Raw genomic sequence first — 23125 nt, 5'->3', positions numbered from 1 at the left:
GCAGCGCTCTTAAAACCCCTCTCCTCGCGCACCAGGAAACACAGAGGCAAGAAAAAGTCTCTTGCCTCCTCAGCAGGTGCAGCCTTTTCCCCGGACTCCCTCCCGGCTAGCCGTGGCGCACTAACCCCTTCGGGCTATGTTCAAGCCGCCAACCCCAGTCCTCTCCCTGAGCTCCGACCGAAACCGAAACCGAGCCTCAGCTCGCAGCCCCGCCCGCCCCCGGCGGGTGAGCACACGAGCCTCTCGGGCTGGTGAGCGCCGGTCGGCGCCGATCCTCTGTGCGGGAATCTCCCCGCGTTGCCCTCCGCACCCCTGTGGCTGTGCTCACCTCCGCGGCTCCGAAGCTCCCCCCTCCGCCTCCCGCAGTCTCTGCCCGCGAAGGGGCTTCCTAGTGTGTGGAGACCTTTCCTCCTTCACGGCTCCCTCCCACTGGTACAGGTGCCGTCCCTATTCTATTGTCTCTGTTTTTAATTAATTTTTTCTTTTGCCCTACCCAGGTACGTGGGGAGTTTCTTGCCTTTTGGGAGGTCTGAGGTCTTCTGCCAGCGTTCAGTAGGTGTTCTGTAGGAGTTGCTCCACGTGTAGATGTATTTCTGGTGTATCTGTGGGGAGGAAGGTGATCTCCGCGTCTTACTCCTCCGCCATCTTTCCACTGCCCTACAGGTTCTTCTGATTAAAAAGAATGCAAATTGAGCCACAGAGGAGACTCCCAGATAGTGACCAAGGAAACATGATGCATCTTTTTAAAGGGACATAATCCCCAAAGAATATGTCATAAACGTCATGAAGAGAAAGAAATATGTGCTTGTTCTTCTTTAAAAATGTTTTACAGCTATTGATGAATTGGTATAGGATCATACATTAAAAATACATATTTCAGTTACTTAAGACTGGACTTGCCTGGATTGCTGAGATATTTATCCCTGTATGTTGCCTCCTACTTCTAGGGCAATAAAAGCATTTTTAAAAAACATGTTTTTGGATAGGACAATCTGGGGAATTGCTTGTTTTATCCTAGCGTATTAATAGGCAAAGGAAAACCAAATGAAGGGAGAGTAGTGATGAGAGAAGCCCCAGGAATCTGCTTATTTTAAATCCATTGTCATCACATCTTGACGTCTCTGAGCTAGATATCTCTAAGGAGTGCAAATAGAATTTCGTTTTCCTGAAAGGGGTATATGTGTGTTGTCCAATTCTATCAGAAAAATCTGTACTCACATGTGACTGGAGGCCTTATACCCTGCTTCACGTTTATATTAAGGACAGCAAGCCAAGTAAAGAGCAAATAAAGTGGACGAGTACAAGATTCAGTTTTGAGTAAACAGCGCAAAGCAACCCAGGGCAAAAGAAATCGGTGGGTTTAAGATTCTGTAAGCACATCCTGGACTCTGCAGGTTACCAAAAATAAAACTAAAATAGAACAAGTCAAAAAACAAACAAACAAAAGAATCTTCAGTATGTATATATTTTTTTGCATATACACAATCACTATTTTAATACCTGATTCTGCTTTGCTTTCATGAGGGCGATCTTGATTTGAACCATTTCACTTGTTTGGTTTCAGATGTTTCAATTGTATATCACAGTATTTTGGCTTAGTTGTTTCTATGTTCATAGCAGGTTTCTTTAGGGTGATGAATCCATAAACATGGGCACCTGTGAAGGTCTGTTTGTGTTATGTGTGTTCACCCACTTCTGGCTTTTCTTTTCTTTCTTCAACGCACATTAGATGTCGTGGATTCCTCTCTGTGGAGTGACCTCAGCAGTGATGCCCAGGGGTTTGAAGCAGAATCTTGGAGTCTGGTGGTGGACCCCTCATTTTGTAGTAGGCAGGAGAAGGATGTCATCAAAAGACAGGATGTCATTTTTGGTAAGCATTTCAAACATTCTTTCTGGGCTCCAGCAGTGTGGTGCAGAGGAAAGTGTATGGCATTTGAAACCATACATACCTGGATTCAAGGCTAGGTTCAAATCCCGGTTCTATCATTTCCTAGTTACTTGGTCTCAAATAAAATATTTAACTCACATGGACCTCAGTTTTTCCTTTTGTAAAATGGGGATAATGATACTCTGGATTAAAATGTTGTGAGGCTTAAATGAGGCATTGTCTGTACCTGGTATAAGCAAATTTTATGTCTTCTACCCTTTTCAAGTTTACTTAGGCATGGTCTCTACTCTTTCACCTCTTCTGTTGTACGAATCACAGTGACTGTTCACCTATTTTAAGGTAGGGCAGTCAGGGCTGCTGCATGCAGGGCCCTGTAGTTTGCCTGCACACAGCCAGGGACTGCGACTCACATAGATGCAGAGGGACTGGCGGCACCTGGCTTAGGGCCGTGTGTGATTGTGTTCCTCAGTCCTGAGTATGGAGTTCAACTGTGGGAGGTTTTACGATTTCATGCTATTTGGGGTGAAGGCCGTCTGAATTAAGGGAGATTAGATTATATAGACTAGTTAGGAAAAAAAGAACTTGAAAAAATTTTCAAATATGAAGTAGATGCTAAAAAGTGGCTCCAAGAAGATACCTTACTTTAAATATGAGATTAACTCTTAGTTTTTGCTAATCCTGTGTGTGCAAAGCATGGGCCTCAAAGTCCGGTGGCGACGATGGCCGCTTTCTCCTGTGTGAAGTGGTGGTTATGTAGATCAGAGGAGCTGATGTGTAGTGTGCTGGCATCTAGGGCTGTGCAGGTGGGAGCTACCTTGGAAAGAGTGATGCTGTCCCCTTTAGTATTTCTCACTTAATTTATATTATACTGTAATTTTTTCTTCATTTATTTCTTGATTTCATATATTATTAAAAATAATCTCACCCATGTGGGATGAATTATCATGTTGTGTAATTCACAGCATGGCCTCAGGGTCAGAAAGTCTTGTGTTCTAGGGAAAATCCTTCACCTCTCTTCTTCACATCTCTCTTTTAAAGATAAGGAAAATCATTCCTATTTTGGGGGTCATAATAGATAAATGGATTAACGGATATGGTAGATGCTTAGTATGGAGTAGGTATTAAAAATATGGTAGGATACAATAATTAATAATAATAATAATAATTTAAAGTTAGTCAGTTCCCAATTAGAGTTTTGTTTATGATAAAATAATAAAGCTACATTTAGATTTGTTTACCCTCCATGGCTGATGTTTTGTGTTCTTTTTCAAAACATGTACATGAGCTTGGAAATACTCATTAATCTAGAACTTGTACTTCTGATGCTCCTACAAATTGTGAATTATTGTTTTCTCTCACGATGCATTTTAAAAATTGAGATATAAAATTCACCCCTTTATAGTGTATAATCTATATTGTAGTATATTTGTAAAGTTTTAGTATATTTATAAAGTTGTGCAACCATCAACCACTGTTTAATTCCAGAGCATTTTCATCACTCCAGAAGGAAACCCTGTGCCCATTAGCAGTCACTCCCCTCCCACCAGTACCTGGCAACCACTAATCTACTTTCTGTCCCTATGAATATGTCCCTATGAACATTACAATATTTAGTTTTTTGGCCTGGCTTCTTTCACTTGACATATTGTTTTCAAGGTTCATCCATGCTGTAATAGAAATCAGCACTCTATTCCTTTTTGTGGCTGAGTAATATTTCATTGTATAGATATACCACACTTTGTTCATATAATCATGACTTAATGGTCATTTTGGGCTGTTCCCACTTTGGGGGTCACATCATACTTTATGTTTAACCTTTTGAAGAACTGCCTGTTTTCCAAAGCAGCTGTACCATTTTACATTCACACCAGCAATGTATGAGGGTTTCAGTTCCTCCACATCCTACCACGGCTTCTTCATTGTTCATCCTTTAACTTACAATTATTGTAGTGTGTGTAAAGTGGTGTCTCATTGTGGTTTTGGTTTGTATTTCCCTGATGGCTAATGATGTTGTGCATCTTTTCTTGTGCACATTGGCTATTGGTATATCTCTTTAGAGAAACATCTATTCAAATCTTTGGCCTATTTTGAAGTGGGTTTTTTTGTTGTTGTTGAGTCATAAGAGTTCTTTATATATGCTGGACTCAAGTCCCTTATCAAATACATGATTTGCAAATATTTTCTCCCATTGTATGGGTTGTCTTTTCACTCTCTTGATGATGTCCCTTGATCATGACACATTGTTTTCTCCTGGAGAAAATGGAATTTCAGAGGCAGATCCAATAATAGAAAGGACCTACTGTTGTATACATTGAGGAACTTTATTATATTTAATTCAACATAATTCACCAAATTAATTGTGCTCCTACTCAATACAAAACACACACACACACACAAAAAATGAAAGAAGGAAAAAGAAAGAAAAGGGGTAAACTAAGTTACATTTTATAGAGCATTCAGGGGAAAATAAAACCTGGTGCCCAACTGAAGATACCTAAAGATGTTAGCTGGTTATATTATGAAAGTTTGATACATTGGATTCTTACATCTTGGACTTGACTTATACATATCCTCATATAATGTCTGGAAAAAAGAGAATAGTTTAATATTTTGAGCTTACATTAAATGTTTAATTAATGCTGACTTCAACAATAGAAGAATATTATTATTCCTAAACATTCCCTCTTTTTTTTTATTTGTGTAACATACAGTGTTTAGCTGCTAATTTAGGTCAATAGGGATACTTTTTTAAAAATTGAGGTGTAATTGACATACATTATATGAGTTTCAGGTGTACAACTTAATGATAATTGTCTATATTGCAAAATGATCACCACAGTAAGTCTAGTTAACATCAGAGGACACTTGTTTTTTTAAAGCTTGTTTCTGCTCACCTGTTTCAGAGCTAATGCAGACAGAAATGCATCACATCCAGACCCTGTTCATCATGTCCGAGATCTTCAGGAAAGGGATGAAGGAGGAGCTGCAGCTTGACCACAGCACTGTGGATAAAATCTTCCCCTGTTTAGATGAGTTACTTGAAATCCACAGGCATTTCTTCTATAGTATGAAGGAGCGAAGGCAAGAATCCTGTATTGGCAACGACAGGAATTTCGTCATCAATCGAATCGGAGATATTCTAGTACAACAGGTGAGAAAGGTTTAACGGTCTTAAAACCTCAAAGCCTAAAGGTATGCAGACTGTCTGGAGTATTCAAAGCCTGCAGAGAACTGGAATTGATTTCATTATGATTATTGACAGATGGGTTTAGCTGGTTCTCTTTTATTTGATGTTGGTGTGTATGACCGACGTCTGAGAGTTTTTAATAGCCAGTGACTCTTCTGTGTGTCACAGGACTTGGCTGGAGAAAATTTACTTAGACTTTTTTTTTTTTTTTTTTGCCGCGCTGTGAGGCTTGCAGGATCTTAGTTCCCCAAGCAGGGATTGAACCCTTGCCCTCGGCAGTGAAAGTGTGGAGTCCTAATCACCAGACCACCAAGGAGTTCCCTACTTAGACTTCTTGATGTGATGGGCTCTCTAGTAACATGCCTTCCTGAGTGGCCCGTGATAGCCTCACCGATATCTCCAAGATAAGTGCTGCCTAATTTTAGGAAGAGTGAGGCAGATCTATTATCATGAAAGCCCTGGAGTACATGCCTGGGGGATGAGACAAGCAAATCTCACTCAAAGGAGGCACTTTTTAGGTGCTTGGGATGTTTGAAGCATCAGTGAGAATGGGCTGTGCCCCTCTCCTAGTTAAAAAAAAAAAAAAAAAAAAAAAAAACCTTACTTTTGACAATTTGTATTGGTCCCCGATCTCTCTGAAAGAGGCTCTGCATTTAAAACATGCTAATACAGAAGTTAAATAACATGTATCCAGCAGCCTTAACATGGAAGGGGGTTTCAAGGTTCTTCCATTATATTACCTCACTTAACCATCACAACACAGTGAGGCAAATATTTATTTTCCCTAAAACTGAGGCATGGAGAAGTAATGACTTTCTCAAAGTCACACATCTCATAAGTGGCATAGCTGGGATCTGAGTTAAGAATATATCTTTGTGATATCCACAGTGACATTCTGGGGAGGCTTTCTAACATCACTAGTCTGTAAGTCCCAGTGAGGCAGGGAGTCTCGTCTGTTTGGTTACCACTGTATTTCAACACCTAGAACAGTGCTTGGTACTATAAGTATTTATTGAATGAAGGGGTCACTTGGGAAAAACACACCAGGAATTCACTCCAATGCTATGTTTTGCAGTCAATTACAGCATTTGAGGAAAGGCATGGAGATCTATCGCTAATTACTTTAGTTTGGCGTTCTCTAAGTAGCTGACAAAATGTCCCCTCCAAAATATTAATTTTGTATCAGTTTCACCCTCACACACACCAGTTGAGTTTAGCTGTTGGTCTATAGGTTAAACATTTAATTATGCTTAAATACAAATATTTTTAATACACAAAAAGAAAAAAGAATCCTGACAATTGCCCCAAATCTTCCTCATGTCTAACAATGTAAAAATCCACACTAGTAATAAGTTTCTAATCAAAGCACTATCTGCTTTGCATATTATCTTTAAAGTCCTAGACCTGTTCCGTGTTCATAATTCACCTGAAACATATACAGTGCCAAGTTAAGAGACCGTAAAGTACTTGGGAAGACAGTTTGAATAAAAATGTCTGATTGTGTCTTGGTGAACTTGAATCCCAGTGAGTGCATTCAGAAATGAAGTGCGAGATTATTTTATCATTTGAAAGTATTTGCATAATCTCTCTTTCCTTGATACAAACAATCATGACTTTTAATTCTAATCATTGAAAACATTTTTTCGTTCTTATGTCACTTTCAAAGTTAACAAAAATTTCACATCTTTACCAGATATATTTTAAATTTAATTTTATGGAATTTGAGGGCAAGTTTTGGGAAATTGGCTATTACACAGGGTGAGCCTGGTGGTCTTTTGGATGAAAAGGAAAATCTTTGGTATTCAGAGAGAAGGATTAAGTCTGCTTTTGTGTTCCTGTTGGTGGACATGCTTAGTGGGTATGGCAAGGGCTTCCTTCCAATACTATGTAAATAAAGTTATCTCCTGAAGACTATATTAGCAAAGTCCTCAGACAATGGCTGTGGGAGTGGCACTCCATAGGAGCAGAGGGAGAGCAAGCTGTTGAAGGATGTATGAGAGAGTCTGGGGAAATCCCACACTCCAACCTCGGGGACTCCATAGATCTCAGGAGGCTGGGCTGGAATATGATGGTAATTTAGTCAGTGGGAACTTGCAGTGTTGGTGAGAAATTGTGAACATGTGGAACATACTTGATATATAGCAGTGGTTTTCCAATTTCAGGTACATAGGAATCTCCTAAAGCTTGTTAAGAACAAGGTATTCTGTGCTCCCAACCCCTAGTGTGTTGTTTGATAGGATTGGGTCAGGGGGTTGGCATTTTAAAATTATTTTTTCCCCAATGGTAATATCTTACAGAGCTATAATACAGTACCACAACCAGGACACTGATAGGGATACAGCAAAACACCAGAACATTTCTATCACAATGAGGATTCCTCATCTGGCCATTTTATAGCCACACCTACTTCCCTCCTGTCCCCAACTGCTGGCAGTCACTAATCTGTTCTTTCTATAATTTTGTCATTTCAATCCAGTTATATAAATTACATACATGTTATATAGATTATATACACAGTGTGTCCCTTTTGAATTGGCTTTTTTTCACTCAGCACAATTCTCTGCATCATCTAAATGGCTGTGTATGGCAGTAGTTCATTCCTTTTTATTGTTGAGTTGTATGCCAGAGTATGAATATACCGCAGTTTATTTATTTATTTATTAACATCTTTATTGGAGTATAATTGCTTTGCAATGTTGTGTTAGTTTCTGCTGTATAACAAAGTGAATCAGCTATACATATACATATATCCCCATATCCCCGCCCTCTTGTGTCTCCCACCCACCCTCCCTATCCCACCCCTCTAGGTGGTCACAAAGCCCAGAGCTGATCTCCCTGTGCTATGCAGCTGCTTCCCACTAGCTATCTATTTTACATTTCGTAGTGTATATATGTCAATGCTGCTCTCTCACTTCGTCCCAGCTTACCCTTCCCCCTCCCCGTGTCCTCAAGTCCATTCTTTATGTCTGCGTCTTTATTCCTGTCCTGCCCCTCGGTTCATCAGAACCTTTTTTTTTTTTTTTGATTCCATAGGCACAGAGCTCTTAAAACTCTTTTGAATTTCCTAAGTGCTGAGTGATAAAAAGTGTCTTTTGCTATGTTAATGAGGTGTCTTTCATTTTATTTTTTAACATCTTTATTGGAGTATAGTTGCTTTACAATGGTGTGTTAGTTTCTGCTGTACAACAAAGTGAATCAGCTGAACATATACATATATCACCATATCTCCTCCCTCTTGCATCTCTCTCCCTCCCACTCTCCCTGTACCACCCTGCTAGGTGGTCACAAAGCCCACAGCTGATCTCCCTGTGCTATGCAGCTGCTTCGCACTATCTAGTTTACATTTGATAGTGTATATATGTCAATGCCACTCTCTCACTTCGTCCCAGCTTACCCTTCCCCCTTCCAGTGTCCTCAAGTCCATTCTCTACATCTGCGTCTTTGTTCCTGTCCTGCCCCTAAGTTCTTCAGAAACACTTCTTTTTTTTTTTAGATTCCATATATATGTGTCAGCATACGGTATTTGTTTTTCTCTTTTGGACTTATTTTCACTTTGCTATAGAGACTTTGGGCTAGAGTACTCTGGCATCATAAAGCATGAGTCAAAAACATTAAAACTGTAGTCATTTCAGATTCAGAACTGTCAAGGGGCCACAGCTTTGTTTTGTTTTGTTTTGTTTGACTATATAGCCAGAAGAATACAGTGCACTGGCCTTATAGTGCTTAGAAGCCATAGAGTCCTGGGTCCATCTAGGCTTCAGTCTTGTACCCCACCTACCAGAGCACCCTTGAAACAGAATCCTGCAGCCATAGGCCAAAGAGATTTTGACTTTAGAGACTGAATCCATAAAGTTCTGGAAGCAGCTTTTCAAACCATAGTACCCTGTGGTTCTAGAAGTATCAAGTTCTTATATCCTGTGGCAGTGTAGCCTTTTTTACTGAAAGAACCACATAATTCATTGGAGGAAAGCTATGGGATGCAATATGCCCTGAATTTTAGCATCTTGGGTACCTGAGTGCTTAAGATCTCATGAAGTTATTGGACATTAAACTCTGGAAGTTTAGGGTTTTTTTTTTTTTTATATTTTTTACATCATAAACTCCAAATCTCTAAGCCTAGATATCCTAGGCCAGAGTGATTTTTCAGCCCCTGAACCACAGTATCTTTTGACTCATCCTGTCTTCATATCCAGTCTACTGTTAAATATATTTAGTGATTACCTAATTTTGGATATGTTATTTTTTTAGTTTTAGAAATCAGCATTAGTGAGTTCAAGAGATCACTAGAAAGTATCTTAATTGAGGCAAATCCACCCAACATAATGAAAATAATACAGTAAAGAGTTATAACATGTGTCAGAAAGCCTAATGATGAAATAAATTTTATTTTTATTTCTTAAAATTTATTTATGATTTATTGAAGTATAGTTGATTTACAGTGTTGTGCCAATCTCTGCTGTACAGCAAGTGACTCAGTTATGCACATATATACATTCTTTTTTAAAAAATATTCTTTTCCATTATGGATTATCACAGGATATTAAATATAGTTCCCTGTGCTATACAGTAGGACCTTGCTGTTTATCCATCTTATAAATAATAGTTTACATTTGCTAATACCACACTCCTAGTCCTTCCTTCCCTCATCCCCCTTCCCCTTTGCACCAAGTCTATTCTCTATGTTTCTTAGTCTGTTTCTCTTTTGTAGATATGTTCATTTGTGCCACATTTTATATTCCACATAAAAGTGACAGTGATTAAATAAATTAATATATAGATTCTAATAACTTAGAGAATACCAGTTAGGGAAAACACAAAGAAAACTAGACCTAGGTACACCATAAGCAAGCTGTTTAAAACCAATGGAACTGAAAAAATATCAAGAGCTTCGAGAAAGAATTATTATCTTTAGGAAATAACAATACATCTTAGAAATGAACTTTGAAAAGAAACTATGGAAAGCCATAGGCAATGCAATGACTGTTTTAAAGGAATTATATTAAAAAATATCCCAAGCTATGTTCTGTACCCAGCCAAAATGTTCTTCAAAAATTAAGGTAAAATTATGACATTTTTGGACAAGCACTGATAGAATTTATTGCCAGCAAACTCAAGCTACAATAAGTAGTAGAGGATGTTCTTTAAGTTAAAGTAAAATGAACCTAGATGGACAAACAGAATTGTAGAACGGTTTGAAGTTCCCTTGGAAAAGATACACATATGAGTAAATGTAAAAGAATACTGACTGTTTTTTGCAACAATGTTAATTACTTGCTATGGGATTTATAGTAGGTAGAACTAAAAATATTTTTAAAGTAAAGTGCATAAAGGAAATAAATGGAGTTAAATGTTTTTATGGTTCTTTCATTCTTTGAGAAGTGGTTAAACTGCTAAGTTAAGGTAGACTATAATAAGGCAAGAATGCATGGTTAGTATTTAGGGTAAACATGACAACAATACAACATTATATAACTAAAAATCTAATAGGAGAGATAAAATGGACCAATAAATACTAATTAATCCAAAAGAAGTCAGGGGAGGTGAACTAAAGATACAAAGAACAGATGGGACAAATAGAAAAGTAGTATTAAGACATTAGGCTTATGGAAGAAGACAAGATGGTGGAGTAGAAGGACCTTGAGCTTACCTCCTCTTACAAGAACACCAAAATAACAGCTAATTGCTGAACAACCAATAAGAAGAAGACTGGAACCTACTAAGAAAGATATTCTACATCCAAAGACATAAAGAAGAAACCCAGCGTGATGGTAGGAGGGACACACTCATGATATAATCAAATCCCATACTCCCTGGGTGGTCCACCCAGAAACTGGAGAATAATTATATTGCAGAAGTTTTCCCACAGGAGTGAGAATTCAGAGACCCATGTCAGGCTCCCCAGCCTGGGTGCCTGGCATCAGGAGGAGGAGCTCCCAGAGCATTTGGCTGTGAAGGCCAGTGGGGTTTGATTGCAGGAGCACCACAGGACTGTGGGAGACAGAGACTCCACTCTTGCAGGGAACACACAAGGTCTCATGTGCACAGGGACCCAGGGCAAAAGCAGTGACTTCATAGGAACCTGGGCCAGACCTACCTGCTGGTCTTAGAGATTTTCCTGGGGTATTAGGGGTGGCTGTGGCCCTCTCTGGGGTCATAAAAGCTAGTGGCAGAAATATAAGGGAGTGTTCATCTACTTGAACTCTTGCTGGAGACAGACATGTTGCTTTGGTAATTAGCACCAAGACCTGTCTCCACCCAACAGCCTGTAGGCTCCAGTGCTGGTATGAGTCAGGTCAAACAACCAACAAGGCAGGAACACAACACAATCCATCAGCAGACAGGCTGCCTAAAGACTTTCTGAGCCCACAGCTGCCTCTAGACATGCCCCTTGAAATGGCTCTGCCCACCAGATGGCCAAGATCCAGCTCCACCCACCAGTGGGCAGGCACTGGCCCCTCCCACCAGGAAGCCTGTACAAGTCTCTAGACCAGCCTCACACACCAGGAGACAGACAACAGAAGCAAAACAAAACAAAACAAAACACCCCAAAAATCAAAACCATAAAACAAAACCCTACAATTCCTCAGCCAGTGGAACTGAGTCCTCAAACAGGTCCTCAAACAGGTCAGGACCTACCTTGGGACCAGCTGGTGCCTGGCACATGGGTGAAGAGAGGGGAGTGTACTCCTGGGATGCATAGGACATCCCTACAGAGGGCCACTTCTCCAAGGTTGAGAAACATATCTAACTTTCCACATACATAAAAATACAAATACAATTTAGACAAAATGAGACAGCAGAGGAATATGTTCCAGACAAAGGAACAAGGTAAAATCCCTAAAGAACAACTAAATGAAGTGGAGATAAGCAATCTACCCAAGAAAGAATTCAGGGTAATGATCATAAAGATGATCCAAGAACTCAGGAAAAGAATGGATGCACAGAGTGAGAAGGTACAAGAAGTTTTTAACAAAGAGTTAGGAAATATAGAGAAAACCAAAGTTGAAGAATACCATAACTGAAATAAAAATCACACTAGAAGTAATCAATAGCAGAATAAATGAGGCAGAAGAGGGGATAAGAGAACTGGAAGACAGAGTGGTGGAAATTACTGCTGTGGAACAGAATAAAGAAAAAAGAATGAAAAGAAGTGAGGACAGTTTAAAAGACCTCTGAGACAACATGAAACGCACCAACATTCGCATTATATGGGTCTGAGAGGAAGAGAGACAGAAAGGGCCTGTGAAAATATTGGAAGAGATAATAACTGAAAAATTCCCTAACACGGGAAATGAAACAGTCACCCAAGTCCAGGAAGCACAGAGAGTCCCATACAGGATTAACCCAAGGAGGAACATGCTGAAACACATATTACTCAAATTGAAAAAAGTTAAAGATGAAGAGAAAATATTAAAAGCAACAAGGGAAAAGCAACATATAACATACAAGGGAATCCCCATTAGGTTATCAGCTGATTTTTCAGCAGAAACTCTGTAGGCCAGAAGGGAATGGCATGATATATTTAAAGTGATGAAAGGGAAAAATCTACAACCAAGAATACTCTACCCAGCAAGACTCTTGTTCAGATTTGACAGAGAAATCAAAATCTTTACAGACAAGCAAAAGCTAAAAGAATTCAGCACCACAATACCACCTTTGCAACAAATGTGCAAAAGCTTTTAAGTTTCATTAGGTCCCATTTGTTTATTTAATGTAATTTAATTTAATTTAATTTAATTATTATTATTATTTTTTGTGGTACATGGGCCTCTCACTGTTGTGGCCTCTCCCGTTGCAGAGCACAGGCTCTGGACGCACAGGCTCAGCGGCCATGGCTCGCGGGCCCAGCCGTTCCACAGCATGTGGGATCTTCCCACACCGGGGCAAGAACCCGTGTCCCCTGCATCGGCAGGCGGACTCTCAACCATTGCGCCACCAGGGAAGCCCTGTTTATTTTTATTTTTATTTCCATTTCTCTAGGAGGTGGGTCACAAAGGATCTTGCTGTAATTTATGTCATAGAGTGTTCTGCCTATGTTTTCCTCTAAGAGTTTGATAGTTTCTGGCCTTACATTTAGGTCTTTAATCCATTTTGAGTTTATTTTTGTGTATGGTGTTAGGGAGTGTTCTAATTTCATTCTTTTACATGTAGCTGTCCAGTTTTCCCAGCACCACTTATTGAAGAGGCTGCCTTTTCTCCATTGTATATTCTTGCCTCCTTTATCAAAGATAAGGTGACCATTTGTGTGTGGGTTTATCTCTGGGATTTCTCTCCTGTTCCATTGATCTGTATTTCTGTTTTTGTGCCAGTACAATACTGTCTTGATTACTGTAGCTTTGTAGTATAGTCTGAAGTCAGAGAGCCTGATTCCTTCAGCTCCGTTTTTCTTTCTCAAGATTGTTTTGTCTATTTGAGGTCCTTTGTGTTTCCATACAAATTGTGATATTTTTTGTTCTAGTTCTGTGAAAAATGCCAGTGGTAGTTTGATAGGGATTGCATTGAATCTGTAGATTGCTTTGGGTAGTATAGTCATTTTCACAGTATTGATTCTTCCAATCCAAGAACATGGTATATCTCTCCATCTGTTTGTATCATCTTGAACTTCTTTCATCAGTGTCTTATCGTTTTCTGCATATAGGTCTTTTGTCTCCTTAGGTAGGTTTATTCCTAGGTATTTTATTCTTTTTGTTGCAATGATAAATGGGAATGTTTCCTTAATTTCTCTTTCAGATTTTTCATCATTACTGTATAGGAATGTAAGAGATTTCTGTGCATTAATTTTGTATCCTGCTACATTACCAAATTCATTGATTAGCTCTAGTAGTTTTCTGGTAGCATCGTTAGGATTCCCTATGTATAGTGCCATGTCATCTGCAAACAGTGACAGTTTTACTTCTTCTTTTACAACTTAGATTCCTTTTATTTCTTCTTCTTCTCTGATTGCTGTGGCTAAAACTTCAAAAACTATGTTGAATGATAGTGGTGAGAGTGGGGAACCTTGTCTTGTTCCTTATCTTAGTGGAAGTGGTTTCAGTTTTTCACCATTGAGGATTATGTTGGCTGTGGGTTTGTCATATATGGCCTTTATTATGTTGATGTAAGTTCCCTGTATGCCTACTTTCTGGAGGGTTTTTATCCTAAATGGTTGTTGAATTTTGTCAAAAGCTTTTTCTGCATCTATTGAGATTATCCTATGGTTTTTATCCTTCAGGTTCTTAATATGGTGTATCACATTGATTGATTTGTGTATACTGAAGAATCCTTGCATTCCCGGGATAATCCCCAGTTGATCATGGTGTTTGATCCTTTTAATGTGCTGCTGGAATCTGTTTGCTAGTATTTTGTTGAGGATTTTTGCATCTATGTTCATCAGTGATATTGGCCTGTAGTTTTCTTTCTTTGTGACATCTTTGTCTGGTTTTGGTATCAGGGTGATGGTGGTCTCATAGAATGAGTTTTGGGAGCGTTCCTCCCTCTGCTATGTTTTGGAAGAGTTTAAGAAGGATAGGTGTTAGCTCTTCTCTAAATGTTTGATAGAATTCGCCTGGGAAGCCATCTGGTCCTGGGTTTTTGTTGGAAGATTTTTAATCACAATTTCAATTTCAGTGCTTGTGATTGGACTGTTTATGTCTTCTATATCTTCCTGGTTCAGTCTCAGAAGGTAGTGCTTTTCTAAGAATTTGTCCATTACTTCCAAGTTGTCCATTTTATTGGCATTTAGTTGCTTGTAGTAATCTCTCATGATCTTTTGTATTTCTGCAGTGTCTGTTGTTACTTCTCCCTTTTCATTTCTAATTCTGTTGATATAAGTCTTTCCCCTTTTTTTCTTGATGAGTCTGGCTAATGGTTTATCAATTTTGTTTATCTTCTCAAAGAACCAGCTTTTACTCTTTTTTTTCTTTTTTTTTCTTTTATTTTAACATCTTTATTGGAGTATAATTGCTTTACAATGGTATGTTGGTTTCAGCTTCACAACAAAATGAATCAGTTATATATATACATATGTTCCCATATCTCTTCCCGCTTGCATCTCCCTCCCTCCCACCCTCCCTATCCCACCCCTCCAGGCGGTCACAAAGCACCGAGCTGGTCTCCCTGTGCTATGTGGCTGCTTCCCACTAGCTCTCTACCTTACGTTTGGTAGCGTATATATGTCCATGCCTCTCTCTCGCTTTGTCACAGTTTACCCTTCCCCTCCCCCATATCCTCAAGTCCATTCTCTAGTAAGTCTGTGTCTTTATTCCTGTTTCACCCCTAGGTTCTTCATGACATTTTTTTTCTTAAATTCCATATATATGTGTTAGCATACGGTATTTGTCTCTCTCTTTCTGACTTACTTCACTCTGTATGACAGACTCTAGGTCTATCCACCTCATTACAAATAGCTCAATTTCGTTTCTTTTTATGGCTGAGTAATATTCCATTGTATATATGTGCCACATCTTCTTTATCCATTCATCCGACGATGGACACTTAGGTTGTTTCCATCTCCGGGCTATTGTAAATAGAGCTGCAATGAACATTTTGGTACATGACTCTTTTTGAATTATGGTTTTCTCAGGGTATATGCCCAGTAGTGGGATTGCTGGGTCATATGGTAGTTCTATTTGTAGTTTTTTAAGGAACCTCCATACTGTTCTCCATAGTGGCTGTACCAATTCACATTCCCACCAGCAGTGCAAGAGTGTTCCCTTTTCTCCACACCCTCTCCAGCATTTATTGTTTCTAGATTTTTTGATGATGGCCATTCTGACTGGTGTGAGATGATATCTCATTGTAGTTTTGATTTGCATTTCTCTAATGATTAATGATGTTGAGCATTCTTTCATGTGTTTGTTGGCAGTCTGTATATCTTCTTTGGAGAAATATCTATTTAGGTCTTCTGCACATTTTTGGATTGGGTTGTTTGTTGTTTTGTTATTAAGCTACATGAGCTGCTTATAAATTTTGGAGATTAATCCTTTGTCAGTTGCTTCATTTGCAAATATTTTCTCCCATTCTGCGGGTTGTCTCTTGGTCTTGTTTATGGTTTCCTTTGCTGTGCAAAAGCTTTGAAGTTTCATTAGGTCCCATTTGTTTATTTTTGTTTTTATTTCCATTTCTCTAGGAGGTGGGTCAAAAAGGACTTTGCTGTGATTTATTTCATAGAGTGTCCTGCCTATGTGTTCCTCTAAGAGTTTGATGGTTTCTGGCCTTACATTTAGGTCTTTAATCCATTTTGAGCTTATTTTTGTGTATGGTGTTAGGGAGTGTTCTAATTTCATTCTTTTACATGTAGCTATCCAGTTTTCCCAGCACCACTTATTGAAGAGGCTGTCCTTTCTCCACTGTACATTCCTGCCTCCTTTATCAAAGATAAGGTGACCATATGTGTGTGGGTTTATCTCTGGGCTTTCTATCCTGTTCCATTGATCTATATTTCTGTTTTTGTGCCAGTACCATACTGTCTTGATTACTGTAGCTTTGTAGTATAGTCTGAAGTCAGGAAGCCTGATTCCTTCAGCTCCGTTCTTCGTTTTCAAGATTGCTTTGGCTATTCAGGGGCTTTTGTGTTTCCATACAAATTGTGAAATTTTTTGTTCTAGTTCTGTGAAAAATGCCAGTGGTAGTTTGATAGGGATTGCATTGAATCTGTAGATTGCTTTGGGTAGTAGAGTCATTTTCACAATGTTGATTCTTCCAATCCAAGAACATGGTATATCTCTCCATCTATTTGTATCATTTTTAATTTCTTTCATCAGTGTCTTATAATTTTCTGCATACAGGTCTTTTGTCTCCCTAGGTAGGTTTATTCCTAGATATTTTGTTCTTTTTGTTGCAAAGGTAAATGGGAGTGTTTTCTTGATTTCACTTTCAGATTTTTCTTCCTTAGTGTATAGGAATGCAGAGATTTCTGTGCATTAATTTTGTATCCTGCTACTTTACCAAATTCATTGATTAGCTCTAGTAGTTTTCTGGTAGCATCTTTAGGATTCTCTATGTATAGTATCATGTCATCTGCAAACAGTGACAGCTTTACTTCTTCTTTTCCGATTTGGATTCCTTTTATTTCCTTTTCTTCTCTGATTGCTGTGGCTAAAACTTCCAAAACTATGTTGAATAAGAGTGGTGAGAGTGGGCAACCTTGTCTTGTTCCTGACCTTAGTGGAAATGCTTTCAGTTTTTCGCCATTGAGGATGATGTTGGCTGTGGGCTTGTCATATACGGCCTTTATTATATTGAGGAAAGTTCCCTCTACACCTACTTTCTGCAGGGTTTTTATCATAAATGGGTGTTGAATTTTGTCAAAAGCTTTCTCTGCATCTATTGAGATGATCATATGGTTTTTCTCCTTCAATTTGTTAATATGGTTAATCACATTGATAGATTTGCGTATATTGAAGAATCCTTGCATTCCTGGAATAAACCCCACTTGATCATGGTGTATGATCCTTTTAATGTGCTGTTGGATTCTGTTTGCTAGTATTTTGTTGAGGATTTTTGCATCTATGTTCATCAGTGATATTGGCCTGTAGTTTTCTTTCTTTGTGACATCCTTGTCTGGTTTTGGTATCAAGGTGATGGTGGCCTCGTAGAATGAGTTGGGGAGTGTTCCTCCCTCTGCTATATTGTGGAAGAGTTTGAGAAGGATAGGTGTTAGCTCTTCTCTAAATGTTTGATAGAATTCGCCTGTGAAACCATTTGGTCCTGGGCTTTTGTTTGTTGGAAGATTTTTAATCACAGTTTCAATTTCAGTGCTTGTGATCGGTCTGTTAATATTTTCTGTTTCTTCATGATTCAATGTTGGCAGGTTGTGACTTTCTAAGAATTTGTCCATTTCTTCCAGGTTGTCCATTTTATTGGCATAGAGTTGCTTGTAGTAATCTCTCATGATCTTTTGTATTTCTGCAGTGTCAGTTGTTACTTCTCCTTTTTCATTTCTGATTCTATTGATTTGAGTCTTCTCCCTTTTTTTCTTGATGAGTCTGGCTAATGGTTTATCAATTTTGTTTATCTTCTCAAAGAATCAGCTTTTAGTTTTATTGATCTTTGCTATTGTTTCCTTCATTTCTTTTTCATTTATTTCTGATCTGATTTTTATGATTTCTTTCCTTCTGCTAACTTTGGGGTTTTTTTTTGTTTTTCTTTCTCTAATTGCTTTAGGTGCAAGATTAGGTTGTTTATTTGAGATGTTTCCTGTTTCTTGAGGTAGGATTGTATCGCTATAACCTTCCCTCTTAGAATTGCTTTTGCTGCATCCCATAGGTTTTGGCTTGTCGTGTCTCCATTGTCATTTGTTTCTAGGTATTTTTTGATTTCCTCTTTGATTTCTTCAGTGAGCTCTTGGTTATTTAGTAATGTACTGTTTAGCCTCCATGTGTTTGTATTTTTTACGGACTTTTTCCCTGTAATTGATTTCTAATCTCATAGCGTTGTGATCAGAAAAGACGCTTGATATGATTTCAATTTTCTTAAATTTACCAAGGCTTGATTTGTGACCTGAGATGTGATCTATCCTGGAGAATGTTCCGTGTGCACTTGAGAAGAAAGTGTAGTCTGCTGTTTTTGCATGGAATGTCCTATAAATATCAATTAAGTCCATCTTGTTTAATGTATCATTTAAAGTTTGGGTTTCCTTATTTATCTTCATTTTGAATGAGCTGTCCATTGGTGAAAGTGGGGTGTTAAAGTCCCCTACTATGAATGTGTTACTGTCGATTTCCCCTTTTATGGCTGCTAGTTTTTGCCTTATGTATTGAGGTGCTCCTATGTTGGGTGCATAAATATTTACAATTGTTATATCTTCTTCTTGGATCGATCCCTTGATCATTATGTAGTGTCCTTCTTTGTCTCTTCTGATAGTCTTTATTTTAAAGTCTATTTTGTCTGATATGAGAATTGCTACTCCAGCTTTCTTTTGGTTTCCATTTGCATGGAATATCTTTTTCCATCCCCTTACTTTCAGTCTGTATGTGTCTCTAGGTCTGAAGTGGGTCTCTTGTAGACAGCATATATATGGGTCTTGTTTTTGTATCCATTCAGCCAATCTGTGTCTTTTGGTGGGAGCATTTAGTCCATTTACATTTAAGGTAATTATCGATATGTATGTTCCTATTCCCATTTTCTAAATTGTTTTGGGTTCGTTATTATAGGACTTTTCCTTCTCTTGTGTTTTTGTCTAGAGAAGTTCCTTTAGCATTTGTTGTAAAGCTGGTTTGGTGGTGCTGAACTCTCTCAGCTTTTGCTTGTCTGTAAAGGTTTTAATTTCTCCATCAAATCTGAATGAGATCCTTGCTGGGTAGAGTAATCTTGGTTGCAGGTTTTTCTCCTTCATCACTTTCAGTATGTCCTGCCACTCCCTTCTGGCTTGTAGAGTTTCTGCTGAGAGATCAGCTGTTAACCTTATGGGGATTCCCTTGTGTGTTATTTGTTGTTTTTCCCTTGCTGCTTTTAATATGCTTTCTTTGTATTTAGTTTTTGACAGTTTGATTAATATGTGTCTTGGCGTATTTCTCCTTGAATTTATCCTGTATGGGACTCTCTGTGCTTCCTGGACTTGATTAACGATTTCCTTTCCCATATTAGGGAAGTTTTCAACTATAATCTCTTCAAATATTTTCTCAGTCCCTTTCTTTTTCTCTTCTTCTTCTGGAACCCCTATAATTCGAATGTTGGTGTGTTTAATGTTGTCCCAGAGGTCTCTGAGACTGTCCTCAGTTCTTTTCATTCTTTTCTCTTTATTCTGCTCTGCAGTGGTTATTTCCACTATTTTATCTTCCAGGTCACTTATCTGTTCTTCTGCCTCAGTTATTTTGCTATTGATCCCATATAGAGTATTTTTCACTTCATTTATTTTGTTGTTCATCATTGTTTGTTTCATCTTTAGTTCTTCTAGTTCCTTGTTAAATGTTTCTTGCATTTTGTCCATTCTATTTCCAAGATTTTGGATCATCTTTACTATCATTATTCTGAATTCTTTTTCAGGTAGACTGCATATTTCCTCTTCATTTGTTAACTCTGGTGAGTTTTTATCTTGCTCCTTCATCTGCTGTGTGTTTTTCTGTCTTTTCATTTTGCTTATCTTACTGTGTTTGGAGTCTCCTTTTTGCAGGCTGCAGGTTCGCATTCCTGTTGTTTTTTGATGTCTGTCTCCAGTGGCTAAGGTTGGTTCAGTGCGTTGTGTAGGCTTCCTGGTGGAGGGGACTAGTGGCTGTGTTGTGGTGTATGAGGCTAGATCTTGTCTCTCTAGTGGGCAGGTCCACGTCTGGTGGTGTGTTTTGGGGTGTCTGTCGACTTATTATGATTTGGGACAGCCTTTCTGCTAATGGGTGGGGTTGTGTTCCTGTCTTGCTAGTTGTTTGGCATAGGATGTCCAGCACTGTAGCTTGCTGGTCGTTGAGTGAAGCTGGGTGCTGGTGTTGAGATGGAGATCTCTGGGGGATTTTCGCCGTTTGATATTATGTGCAGCTGGGAGGTCTCTCTCTCTTTTTTTTTTGCAGTACGCGGGCCTCTCACTGTTGTGGCCTCTCCCGTTGCAGAGCACAGGCTCCGGACGCGCAGGCTCAGCGGCCATGGCTCACGGGCCCAGCCGCTCCGCGGCATGTGGGATCCTCCCAGACTGGGGCATGAACCCGTGTCCCCTGCATCGGCAGGCGGACTCCCAACCACTTCGCCACCAGGGAAGCCCGGGAGGTCTCTTGTGGACCAGTGTCCTGAAGTTGGCTCTCCCACCTCAGAGGCACAGCACTAACTCCTGGCTGCAGCACCAAGAGCCTTTCATCCACACGGCTCAGAAGAAAAGGGAGAAAAAGTAGAAAGAAAGAATTAGTAGAAGTAGAAAGAGAGAAAGAAAGGAGGGAGGGAGGGAGGAAGGAAGGAGGGAAGGAAGAAGAAAAAGAAAGAAAGAAGATAACGTAAAATAAAATAAAGTAAGATAAAATATAATAAGGTTATTAAAATAAAAAAAATTATTAAGAGGAAAAAAACCCAAAAAAACAAAAAAATGGATGGATAGAGCCCTAGAACAAATGGTGGAAGCAAAGCTATACAGACAAAATCTCACACAGAAACATACACATACACACTCACAAAAAGAGGAAAAGAGGAAAAAATCATAAATCTTGCTCTCAAAGTCCACCTCCTCAATTTGGGATGATTCGTTGTCTAAAGGAGGGAAGGAAGGAAAGAAAGAACGAAGATAAAGTAAAATAAAATAAGGTTATTAAAATAAAGAGTAATTATTAAGAAAAAAATTTTTTAAAAAAAGACGGACAGATAGAACCCTCGGACAAATGGTGGAAGCAAAGCTATACAGACAAAATCTCACACAGAAGCATACACATACACACAAAAAAAGGAAAAGGGGAAAGAATAATAAATCTTGCTCTCAAAGTCCACCTCCTTAATTTGGGATGATTCGTTGTCTATTCATGTCTATTCATGTGTTCCACAGATGCAGGTACATCAAGTTGATTGTGGAGCTTTAATCCGCTGCTTCTACGGCTGCTGGGAGAGACTTCCCTTTCTCTTCTTTGTTCTCACAGCTCCCAGGGGCTCAGCTTTGGATTTGGCCCCGCCTGTGCGTGTAGGTCGCTGGAGGGCGTCTGTTCTTTGCTCAGACAGGACGGGGTTAAAGGAGCCGCTGATTCGGAGGCTCTCGCTCACTCAGGTTGGGGGTAGGGAGGGTCATGGAGTGCAGGGCGAGCCTGTGGCGGCAGAGGCCAACATGATTTGCACCAGCCTGAGGCGCGCTGTGCGTTCTCCCGGGGGAGTTGTCCCTAGATCCCGGGACCCTGGCAGTGGCGGGCTGCACAGGCTCCCCGGAAAGGGGGGTGTGGATAGTGACCTGTGTTCGCACACAGGCTTCTTGGTGGCGGCAGCAGCAGCCTTAACGTCTCACGTCTGTCTCTGGGGTCCGCGCTTTTAGCCGTGGCTCGCGCCCGTATCTGGAGCTCCCTTAAGCAGCGCTCTTAATCCCCTCTCCTCACGCACCAGGAAATAAAGAGGGAAGAAAAAGTCTCTTGCCTCTTCGGCAGGTCCAGACTTTTCCCCGGACTCCCTCCCGGCCAGCCGTGGCGCAGTAATCCCCTGCAGGCTGTGTTCACGCCGCCAACCACAGTCCTCTCCCTGCGCTCCGACCGAAGCCTCCCGCTCCGGCGGGTGAGCACACAAGCCTCTCGGGCTGGTGAGTGCCGGTCGGCGCCGATCCTCTGTGCGGGAATCTCTCCGCTTTGCCCTCCGCACCCCTGTTGCTGTGCTGTCCTCCACGGCTCCGAAGCTTCCCCCCTCCGCCACCCGCAGTCTCCGCCCGCGAAGGGGCTTCCTAGTGTGTGGAGACCTTTCCTCCTTCACGGCTCCCTCCCACTGGTGCAGGACCCGTCCCTATCCTTTTGTCTCTGTTTATTCTTTTTTTCTTTTGCCCTACCCAGGTACGTGGGGGGTTTCTTGCCTTTTGGGAGGTCTGAGGTCTTCTGCCAGCGTTCAGTAGGTGTTCTGTAGGAGTTGTTCCATGTGTAGATGTATTTCTGGTGTATTTGTGGGGAGGAAGGTGATCTCCGCGTCTTACTCTTCTGCCATCTTCCTGGAAGTCCACCAGCTTTTACTCTTATTGATCTTTGCTATTGTTTCCTTCATTTCTTTTTCATTTATTTCTGATCTGATTTTTATCATTTCTTTCCTTCTGCCAATTTTGGGGTTTTTTTGTTCTTTCTCTAATTGCTTTAGGTGTAAGGTTAGGTTGTTTATTTGAGATGGTTCTTATTTCTTGAAGTAGGATTGTATTGCTATAAACTTCCCTCTTAGAACTGCTTTTGCTGCATCCTGTAGATTCTGGGTTGTCGTGTTTTCATTCTCATTTGTTTCTAGGTATTATTTGATTTCCTCTTTGATTTCTTCAGTGATATCTTGGTTATTTAGCAGTGTATTGTTTAGCCTCCATGTGTTTGTATTTTTCACAGTTTTTGTCCGGTAATTAATATCTAGTCTCATAGCGTTGTGGTTGGAAAAGATACTTGATACGATTTCAATTTTCTTAAATATACCAAGGCTTGATTTGTGACTCAAGATATGAT

At 39.8% G+C, this 23125-nt stretch overlaps 1 protein-coding gene across 1 annotated transcript in view; it reads left to right on the top strand.

Annotated features, from left to right (window-relative positions):
* The window catches only part of ARHGEF28 (Rho guanine nucleotide exchange factor 28), a 155666-nt gene that overhangs the window by 60433 nt on the left and 72108 nt on the right, over positions 1-23125 (top strand). Inside the window, exons 13-14 of the mRNA XM_007457043.1 lie at positions 1730-1870; positions 4792-5039. Of these exons, the coding sequence (XP_007457105.1) occupies positions 1730-1870; positions 4792-5039 (389 nt within the window). The remainder of the gene's footprint in view (positions 1-1729; positions 1871-4791; positions 5040-23125) is intronic.

This window comes from Lipotes vexillifer, unplaced genomic scaffold (assembly GCF_000442215.2).
Source record: "Lipotes vexillifer unplaced genomic scaffold, Lipotes_vexillifer_v1.1 scaffold241, whole genome shotgun sequence".
NCBI classification, from domain to species: domain Eukaryota; kingdom Metazoa; phylum Chordata; class Mammalia; order Artiodactyla; family Lipotidae; genus Lipotes; species Lipotes vexillifer.
The sequence above is the reverse complement of the archived record's forward strand: the minus strand, read 5'-3'. Positions and strand labels throughout refer to the sequence as shown.